Source organism: Abramis brama (genome assembly GCF_963993115.1).
Source record: "Abramis brama genome assembly, chromosome: 10".
Classification (NCBI taxonomy): Eukaryota; Metazoa; Chordata; class Actinopteri; order Cypriniformes; family Leuciscidae; genus Abramis; species Abramis brama.
This window is the reverse complement of record NC_139972.1, coordinates 21,913,246-21,923,979: the sequence shown is the minus strand read 5'-3', so window position 1 is coordinate 21,923,979 and position 10,734 is coordinate 21,913,246. Positions and strand designations below refer to the sequence as shown.

Genomic DNA, 10,734 nt, shown 5'->3' with positions numbered 1-10,734 from the left:
ATTTAACAGTGTCTTGATGTACAGTGCTTGCTAATCACTGAAAACTAAAACTTTAAAAAATAGTTTTCAGTAATTGAAATAAAGTAAAATATAAATATTAGATTAAAAACTTAAATTAGACATGTTGCTATGGCCCACTAATTTAAATAACTTGAAGTACTAAAACTGAAAAAAATAAAGCTAAGTAAAATAAAATAAAAACAAGCCAATTCAAAATATAAATAAATACTAAAAACAAGAGACTCACAATGTGAGGATCTTGTAACTTTACAAGAAAATGAACTGCATGATTATTCAGACTATATGGTATTGGTTTTTACAGAATACTATGGTACTGCCATCTCCTTACCATGGTACATGTACATGCATATTTTTCTGCAGTATGATCAAGCACAAGACCTTTGATTTAAGAACCACAAACCTCAAAATTTAGTGACGGATTAATTCCCAACGCTTGAAAATTCAAGTTCATTTAGATGTCTTACCCTTTATTCGGAATGCCTTTAAGTTACAAATGTGAACAATATATTTCAGTCACATACAGACACAACAGCAGCACTCCACACAAACCACAGCATCAACCAAATTCAAATGAAAAAAAAAAAGTTAAATATAAATAATGCTATTATATGTTATACTAAAACATTGAGTCATATCAAGCATTTCTGAATCCAGGCATTCACAAGTCACACAATCACAAGATCAGTCCTACGTGTTTATTAGCTCTGTCTCTAGACAGTGCCATCAGATCCGCTTCCTTTGAAAACTGATGGTTAATCCCTTGTGTTTTTACATTGAAGCTTTTTAGAAGTGGAGTATGGCCATGTTTCCTAATTTGTTTTTCAGATTCACCTGATGCATCAAACCCTGAGGGCACGTCAATCAGGCCCAGAATAAATCTGACTAAGGAGACAGATCTATTTTAAGATTCTCCAATAAAACTTTCTCCTTCGTCTGCGCTCAGGGCATTATCTCTGTGAGTGATTCCTCCTTTCATGTTTTATTCCAGAACTGGCATCCCTTATAAAAGCACAATTAGATTTCTGATTAGCTACCGCAGGTGTTCCAGTCATGAGACAATGAGCTCTGATGGGTGTGTTGAAGGAAGCACTGAACGAAGGCTGGGAAAGAAACGGTGTTGTCGAGTGATTGAACAGACGGATGAATGCATGTCGTGACAATTACACTGATTAAAGTACCCAAGAGTTGATATGAAAGATCAACTTAGCACCATTTGAAGTAGAACAATGAACAACTAATGTCTTTTTTTTTTTTTCTGAAAAGTGCATTTAGGACACATGATGAATATTGCAATGAGCATTTGATTCAGATTCAAAGGAATCATTTAGTCATTATTGACGTTTACCTGAAAATGGCTTGTTTTTTTCCATTCACTCTTCTTATTAACCGTCAGTTGTGCCATTACAATAATTATCAATCTGGCTAATGATTAAAAATCACGCCGTTAATAGTGCACAGAGGGTGGGTGCCAACCTGCTGTCATCATAACGCATACCGGTTTGACGTTCCCTTTAGGGCGCTTGCACACTACAAAAAGTATGGCGGAGGATTTTATGGGTGTGACTGCATGAGATTCATTTTGAGGGTGTGGAAAGAACTGGATTAAGGCCTGTTCACACCAAGACCAATGTGTGATAAACATTTGAATTTGAATGACCAAAAATAACATTTTCAAGCCACAAAGCCAACCAAGATTCAAGTTTTTGGTCATGTGCCCAGAGATGCTGCTGTTACATAAAACTATGATTTAGTGGCCCTCGCGAACAGTAAGTGAGAGTAAATAGCACGAGAATCCTGAACCAGCTCTCTTTTCTCTCCACTCTTGCACTAAGAGGTGTTCGATAAACACTACACCAAATACCAAAATCTAAACGTCTCCTTGAAAACATACTGATACGGTTTGACTTCCTTTATTCTCTGTAACAAGCAGATGTCGGAAACGGAAAGTAGAGGGGTGTTTCTGCTTTTCCACCTACAGTGAATTTGTGCCGAACAGTGATGCTGGTGTGAACAGGTCTTTTGTTTGAAATCAAATTGGAATACATCAAATTAGATTTCCGAAATCACAGCTGGACCCGCCTGTCTGAGATTCTCAAAGCTCAGCAGGTTAACGTACCGACATTAGAGCATATGCAGCAAAAGTATTTTTTTTAAGTGTCACTTTCGCAAACATTTGCGTTTTTCTTCAAACATCCTTGTGAATCGAGGTGGATTTGCAGCATTAGCTCTTGTGTGTAAGTGCCCTCCCACATTCTATTAGGAGACGTCATGACCCCTCAATCCAAGTGCAGTGAATTGTGTGTATTAACAACCAAAACTAAAGTTCTTTAAATCCATAATGTGAAATTGAAAAGTGACAATTTCCCCCAGAATTCACACCTACCGGTCGGTGAGTGTGCAGGAACTCTGGGTGAGTGCTTGGATGATGGCTTTTAGAAACAACGGTAGGATACGCAGCGCGGACTGTCTCGGTCAAAATTGCACATTCACACGTTAGGAGACCAGACTGGTGCAGATCAGTCAGTGGATTGCCATGAGTTTAGTAGTTTGTGTTTGTAAACTTGCAGAGTGAAGACTCATTGGAGAGTTCCAGTTCTTTGGAAGAAGAGGGTGGGGCGTTTGGGAGTGGCCAATCGTAGTTCACGCTGGTTACAGATCCCCAGGCATGCTCTGCCACCCCTCGCTTCCCAATGGCCCTGTCACTTTTCCATGAGTGACAGCTGTATGATACGCTGCAGTTCCTCTTCCTCTCGTCTTCGACGTAGCTCCGCCTCTTCCTGCTCGCGGGCGGACAGCGCCATGGCTATACGCAGCTGCTCATCGTAGCTGTGCGGTGGTTTATTGGTCGGTGTGCTGCGAGGGCTCTCCACGGTGCTGGGTTTGTGCTGTGGGGTTCTGGGTAATGCAGAAGAAAAGAAGTGACTGAGATTTCTGCTCACAGAAGATTGTTTTTTTGAAAGTGTGATAAAATATATGTGTATTAATAAATGCGTCATCTCTCCAGCGCTGTAGGATCGGAAAGACGTTCATATATAATACTATATTAATCACATTTTATTCATTTTCACTTTAATCACGACAGTTGTTATTAATTACAGTGAGGAAAATAAGTATTTGAACACCCTGCTATTTTGCAAGTTCTCCCACTTGGAAATCATGGAGGGGTCTGAAATTGTCATCGTAGGTGCATGTCCACTGTGAAAGACATAATCTAAAAAAAAAAATCCAGAAATCACAATATATGATTTTTTAACTATTTATTTGTATGATACAGCTGCAAATAAGTATTTGAACACCTGTCTATCAGCTAGAATTCTGACCCTCAAAGACCTGTTAGTCTGCCTTTAAAATGCCATTTTCCTTTAAAATGTCCACCTCCACTCCATTTATTATCCTAAATTAGATGCACCTGTTTGAGGTCGTTAGCTGCATAAAGACACCTGTCCACCCTATACAATCAGTAAGAATCCAACTACTAACATGGCCATGACCAAAGAGCTGTCCAAAGACACTAGAGACAAAATTGTACACCTCCACAAGGCTGGAAAGGGCTACGGGGAAATTGCCAAGCAGCTTGGTGAAAAAAGGTCCACTGTTGGAGACATCATTAGAAAATGGAAGAAGCTAAACATGACTGTCAGTCTCCCTCGGACTGGGGCTCCATGCAAGATCTCACTTCGTGGGGTCTCAATGATCCTAAGAAAGGTGAGAAATCAGCCCAGAACTACACGGGAGGAGCTGGTCAATGACCTGAAAAGAGCTGGGACCACCGTTTCCAAGGTTACTGTTGGTAATACACTAAGACGTCATGGTTTGAAATCGTCTTAAGTTTGCCAGTGACCATTTGGATGATCCAGAGGAGTCATGGGAGAAAGTCATGTGGTCAGATGAGACCAAAATAGAACTTTTTGGTCATAATTCCACTAAACGTGTTTGGAGGAAGAAGAATGATGAGTACCATCCCAAGAACACCATCCCTACTTTGAAGCATGGGGGTGGTAGCATCATGCTTTGGGGGTGTTTTTCTGCACATGGGACAGGGCGACTGCACTGTATTAAGGAGAGGATGACCGGGGCCATGTATTGCGAGATTTTGGGGAACAACCTCCTTCCCTCAGTTAGAGCATTGAAGATGGGTCGAGGCTGGGTCTTCCAACATGACAATGACCCGAAGCACACAGCCAGGATAACCAAGGAGTGGCTCTGTAAGAAGCATATCAAGGTTCTGGCGTGGTCTCCAGACCTAAACCCAATAGAGAATCTTTGGAGGGAGCTCAAACTCCGTGTTTCTCAGCGACAGCCCAGAAACCTGACTGATCTAGAGAAGATCTGTGTGGAGGAGTGGGCCAAAATCCCTCCTGCAGTGTGTGCAAACCTGGTGAAAAACTACAGGAAACGTTTGACCTCTGTAATTGCAAACAAAGGCTACTGTACCAAATATTAACATTGATTTTCTCAGGTGTTCAAATACTTATTTGCAGCTGTATCATACAAATAAATAGTTAAAAAATCATACATTGTGATTTCTGGATTTTTAGATTTTTAGATTATGTCTCTCACAGTGGACATGCACCTACGATGACAATTTCAGACCCCTCCATGATTTCTAAGTGGGAGAACTTGCAAAATAGCAGGGTGTTCAAATACTTATTTTCCTCACTGTATATCTTGAATTTGGGAGGCATTTTTGTTCATAAGTTTTAAATGTTTTTAAAAGTATCTTCTGCTCACCAAGGCTGCATTTATTTGATAAAAAAAAACCTAATGTTGTGAAATATCAGTACAACTTAAAATAACTGTTTTCTATTATTTTTAAATGTAATTTATTCCTGTAATGGAAAAGCTGAATAATCAGCAGCCTCCAGTCTTTCAGAAATCATTCTAATGTGCAATTATTTATTATTCATATCATTTATTATTATCATCAATGTTGAAAACAGTGGTGCTGCTTAATATTTTTGTGGAAATTGTAATTTTTTGTCAGAATTTTTGGATGAAAAGAAACCATTTACTTGAAATAAAAGTTTTTTGTAACATTATAAATGTCTTTAACTTTTTAACTGAACCAAATAGTGTGAAGTGACTGTTTCGGATTCATGTCGGCATCTCAACCTGTTTTAAAACTCTGTGAGGAGCAAACGGAGGTGAGGAGAGAGAGATGAAAACCCCAGTGAATTTCTATGAGCTTCACTGAGGCTGTATTGACAGTCATGCCTGTGTCAATAGCTCCAGTAAATGTGATGAGAGTGTGATGCTGTCCCTGCCTGTCGTGTGTGAGATGTGACTACAGGAGACAGTAGAAGCAGAATACTGACTGCAGACCTTTCATGTCGGCTGGGGTCACAGGACAGAGAGTGTGTTCCCGGCTTACTGTTGGTCAAAGCCTCCCAGATCGTCACCTGTGAGTGAAACAAATGGGGTATGTGTAAAAGAGGGGTGAAATGTTAAGGGTTATGTTAACTTCCAGGGTTGCTGCTCTCTATAGGAATCATAAGACTTTAATTTAAAGAAGCCAATCACACAATTCTGATAACGACATTGTCTTTTTTTAATTTCACTCTAGGAAATGCCACATTTCATGCTACTTGAGTAGCTAAATGTATGATTTTTTGTGAACTTGCATTTACATACATAAATCTGGCTCCACATAGCTGTATATTAAACATCAAATATTCTCAGAATGACTGTTGGACTTTGTTACTTCATGCAGCATTTTTGGATCCAGTAAGGAAAGAAAACTAATTTGACGGCATGTTGTTTCGTGGTTGGTTAGGACATGGTGTAAAAAGGTATACAGTATTTCTCTATTTTGTGGACACCTATGTGCATCTGTTAACATGCAAGTGTGTGATTGCATCTCAGACCTGGTCATATTCTGATCCAGCCTCAATCAGGCTCTGCTGGATGGCATAATGTAGCAGATCATCCTCTTCTTCTCTAATGTTTTCCCTCTGGTTTCCTCCTAAAACGCTGTAGCCCCGCGGAGCCTCAAAAACACAAGGTGGGATCTCTCCTCCACGACATGAGTCTGATTTATACACAAACACAAAATCATGAGGACCGGTGCAGAATATTGTAGTTAAATGCATTGACCAGCAGATCTGAGTTACATCGGTACTACAGACAGCGCTATAAGAAATGCAATCATTAAACATTTATCCAATCAATTAGTCTCTGGCCATTAAAAATGGCAAATGCTTTGTCTGAACACGGTATTATTTTGTAACACCATATTTCTCAATCTGATCATCATCTTAAATAGCTTCTAACAAGCACATTTCCTTGATGGTAAAAGGTTGATTCTTACTTGTGGAGCTAGAGCTGGACACGCTGGAAGAGTCGCTGCCTGGAGACGGCGTCTCTGTCCTGGGACTGTCCTTTTGTCTGTCCCCTTCAGTGTCCACCCGGGGCAAAACACCCTCTTCACAACCATTCAGGTTCCCAAAGGTGATCCGAGCATTTAGGATGTGGTAGATGGGAATTTCTGTTGTGAAGAGATGTCATTGTGGCATTAGCCTGATAACTTAAATGTGTGTTTGTTTGTAACCATACTTTGAAAACACATTTTTAGGCATATAGCATGTTCTTTCCATTTTTTTTCCATTTCTCTTACCTATCTTGATTGGAAAGCCAGGAGGCAGACGTAAGGTGATGAAGTCCCTAAGCTTGGCGAACAGAGTGTTGGAGATGGCCATGAGGTCGATGATAGGAGCCACCTGCTCCTCCAGAGATAAAGGGTGAGATTCACACAACCACAGCTTGGCTTTGAACCTGGGAAAAAACATTCATGTAAGGGCCGTGACACAGCAAGCTGACGGTCGGATGTTGGCCATCGATGAGTCTCTGTCGGGCTACTTTTGTGGTGTGTTCCACGCGTCAATTTAAGTCAGGCTAGCGTCGCCGGCAGGGCCGTCGGTGAGACATATCGCTCTGATTGGCTGTTCAGTTTAGCCAACGAGTCCGTGCATGACAAATAAAAACAGAGAGCTGTCATCTCGAGCCTTCCAATACGCAAATCTTTTCATATCAAAATCGGCCGCCTGGAATGAAGAAAGTGATCAACATGATTGATATTCAAAATGGTAAGCATGCGCTGCTTTGTTTACGATTTGTATATCTGCAGTCCTAGAATCGGTTTCCCTTTGTGAATGAAGAATATAGACTATTCATACCTACTGATATAGACAGGACGGTATTTCCCTACACGCAGACGCAGAACGCACAAGCTAGTTGGCAGTCGCCTGTAGTCTTTAGTGTTCAAGCTCAGATTTCTGTCCCAGACGCAGCCGACACGAGGCGACAACACAGTCGGCTTTCGTCGCCGCTAGTTCTTTGACGTCGGCTTGGCGTATCACGGCCTTAAGACACCTGTGTGACCTCATACAGTCTTGGCAGTCCAGGAAAAGAGTGTAATCTTATGTGCCCTTGAAGTAGAGCAGTGTAATTTTAGTATTATTTATATACCATTATACCATATATATTTTGAAATCTATATTATTATTATTATTTTTTTTGATGTGAACTGTAAAAAATTATATGATCAATAAGTTATGACAACATATGTTTTTACATTGCTTTAACTCATCAAAATAAGTTAAGCAATTTGAAACTTTTTTTTACAAGTTCTACAAGATTCAACTCATTTTTAAAGTCAGTTTAATGTAATTTAAGTTGAAATGACTTAAACATCCAAGTTGATTGTACTTAAAAATTTAAGGCAGCAACTTATTTTCGATTTTAAAGTCCAACTGAAATCAAAATTGACCCTATTTACTTTGTTAGCACATATTACTAGTCTTGTGGTGAAAAATTAATCCGTGCAAGTTAATACACAGAAAAAAATTGTTTGCCGTTGTAATCTTTAATCAAAGTCTGAAAAGTTACTTCCGGTCTGGAATGGCGTTCCTTCTCTGATGATGTAGGTTTGACGGCTTGGGTTGGGAAACGCTTAACCACTCCCCTCAAACCGTTAGTCTGCTATGAGTGAGAGATGGAGAGGAGGAGCGCTAGAGTAAAACCCTGCCCTCTGTTCAATATTCCTTTTCACTGGGAAATACGTCACAACACTGGAGAAAAGTCGTTTGCAACTTCCGGTTCACGCAGACTTTAAAAATTGACTATTCTATAATATAGATCATACCAAATATATATAATCTATATATCAGTTAGCGGAAAGCAAATCTGTAGTGAATTGTAATGAATGATTAGGCAAATTATTTTAATTTACCTGCTGCATTTCAACAATTTCACACAAAAGTGTGATGTACAGAACAGCTGATAGACAAAACGTGTATAATCACTCGACTTTCATGGTTTGCTTTATGTTACAAACATTTAGTTTTGATACCATGTTTAAATAAGTGATGGAAATTAAACATTTGTATAATTTTGAATTCAGATGTAGTTATTTGGGTTTATCGTTTACAATATAATTCTTTTGTTTAGGCTACTTCCATGTTGTGTTTCCCGCTTGAATGCGTGACATCATAATAACAGATGCCCAACTGTGAGGCACAAGTTTCCCAGGTGCACTTAAAGGCAGCATCATAAGACTATTCAGAGAGGAACACATCTCATTAGTAATGGATTTAGGTGGGCAAGTATCATTTTATTATTACTATTGTTCATACTTAGGATTTGCATTTAAATAAACCTTTTATATTTATATTTATATTTATGCATTTATTTTGATAGGACTCTTGAGAGAGATGGGAAACAATTGGAGAGGAGAGAGTGGAATGGGACTGGGAAAGGACCACATTTTCTGCAGATAATCTAGGTATTTAAAATGTTTCAAAATGAAAATGAAAGCAGTGTTGGGTTGAAACACTACCTTTGTGTTTTGGTGGTGAGGTGACAGGGCTGGCCAATGTCTCTCTGACTCATGTTGGGATTAAAGTACTCCTCAGCCGTCAAAGCCAATGGGTTCGTTGAGGGGCAGGATATTTGAGTCACCATTGTGTGCTGTAAAACACATACACACACACACACTTAATTTGAGGCTACAGAAGAGACATAATACTAGAAAAGCACTTTAGATGTCTTGATGATAAATGAGCAGATTCTTGACAGGCTCCTTTCACTCACTCCGTTGTTAGGCCCCATGTGCTGTTCAGCGATACCCAGGAAGGATTGCAGAGGTGTCTTGCCGCCTGAGACAAAAACGCAACACACAGCAGGTCATATTACAGAAGATGTGCACAATCCCAAGGATCTGTATTACATCACAGTAACAGTAGACGAGACAAAGACACTGTTTGTTTGGAAAAATATCTGAGTGGGCATTGAAATAATGAATCATCATATTCACTACGGCATGCCTACCAATGCACACGCTCATTGTGTTTTGTTAAACACAATGAGCGGAAAAAAAACAGCATATGCGCTTAAAAAAATAAATTTCTTAATCAGTATTTTTGTCCTTAAATGTTATCCTTATGCTCACCAAGGCTGCATTTATTTGATCAAAAATAAAATAAAAATAGTATTATTGTGAAATATTATTACAATTTAATGGTTCTCTATTTTAATATATTTTAAAAAGTAATTTATTCCCGTTGTCACTGCTGAAAAATCACTGCTGATATATTTTTTAGCATTCTTTGATGAACAGAAATTTCAAAAGAATAGCATTCTTTTTTTAAATAGAAAAATTACTGTCACTTTTGATCAAATTAATGTATCCTTGCTGAATAAAAGTGTCAACTTGTTTAAAAAAAAATCATACCCTAAACTTTCAAACAGTTATTGTACTGATTTAATAAAATAATTTCAAATGTGTGATTGAGATTTCTGAAAATATAGATAAATGTCAATGTGGGCATGTGAAGATTGTGATTTGAGAAACAAATTGGTCAAACGTACCTTTGGGTTTTGTTTTGTGCTGGTCAGTGAGATGGTCAGTGCGTGTTCGTGTGATTAGTTCAACATTAGAGGCACAGTAAACCTGAAGCAAAGACATATGAGAATATTAGTTGATCATTTGTTTGTTAATCTGCCACATTATATCCCTGACAAAATTAAAACACTCGCTTATCATACAAGAGAATGCTGTTCATGGACTTGACATTTCAAAATATGGAGAACTTTGAAGCAGGTTTAGAGTTTCATGGGCATTTAAGTTGTGAAAATAAAGAGTTCATAATGCATCTAATACTCGATCTACACGACACCATGCTTTACTGACTGTAGTGTAGACACTAGACAGCTTAGCAGACTGAAATGAGAGCAGTCTATTTACGTCATGTCGCATCTCTGCACTCTCTTCCAGTGTATTGGGTGTAACCGAATGTTGTTTCCTAGCAATTGGTTCCTTTCCAATCGGGTCAATGGATGAAAGCGAGCTAAAGTTTGCAACTGTGAAACACTAAGTGAATCAAGGCATAAGCGCATGAATATTAATTGGGTCATAGAGACGTTGCTTGGTAACCTTCCAGGAGTCCAGTCAAGTACTTTAATTACTATTCATGAGCCAAGCCTTCACCCATAGTTGGATATGTCAATTTGCCAGCTAATTAGTGCACAATTTAACAGCCTTCCAATTAGCCAAGGATAACTGTCAAGATAAAAATAGATATTAAACTTGAAAAAGGCTTATCAGCTAAAGTGTTTAATTACCATTATCATACATCAGTACAACTTGTGTTTCTGAATGCTGTGGTGATTCTTAACTGAATTTTTCTGTGCCTGTTGTTATGAGTAGTCTGTGTCTGT

At 38.8% G+C, this 10,734-nt stretch overlaps 1 protein-coding gene across 2 annotated transcripts in view; it reads right to left on the bottom strand.

Moving 5' to 3' along the window:
- Nucleotides 1–461: 461 nt before the first annotated feature.
- Nucleotides 462–10,734, bottom strand: part of ankrd13b (ankyrin repeat domain 13B) — a 30,247-nt gene continuing 19,974 nt past the window's right edge. Inside the window, exons 8-15 of one of the 2 annotated variants that reach the window (XM_084126966.1) lie at nucleotides 9,886–9,967; nucleotides 9,109–9,173; nucleotides 8,855–8,985; nucleotides 6,635–6,792; nucleotides 6,329–6,505; nucleotides 5,886–6,049; nucleotides 5,344–5,420; nucleotides 462–2,916 (exon numbers count right to left, since the gene is read on the bottom strand). In XM_084126966.1, coding sequence (XP_083983092.1) covers nucleotides 2,721–2,916; nucleotides 5,344–5,420; nucleotides 5,886–6,049; nucleotides 6,329–6,505; nucleotides 6,635–6,792; nucleotides 8,855–8,985; nucleotides 9,109–9,173; nucleotides 9,886–9,967 — 1,050 coding nt within the window. In that variant the 3' untranslated portion in view covers nucleotides 462–2,720. Of the gene's footprint in view, nucleotides 2,917–5,336; nucleotides 5,421–5,885; nucleotides 6,050–6,328; nucleotides 6,506–6,634; nucleotides 6,793–8,854; nucleotides 8,986–9,108; nucleotides 9,174–9,885; nucleotides 9,968–10,734 lie in introns of both variants that reach the window. The other variant, XM_084126967.1, reaches the window with a different exon arrangement.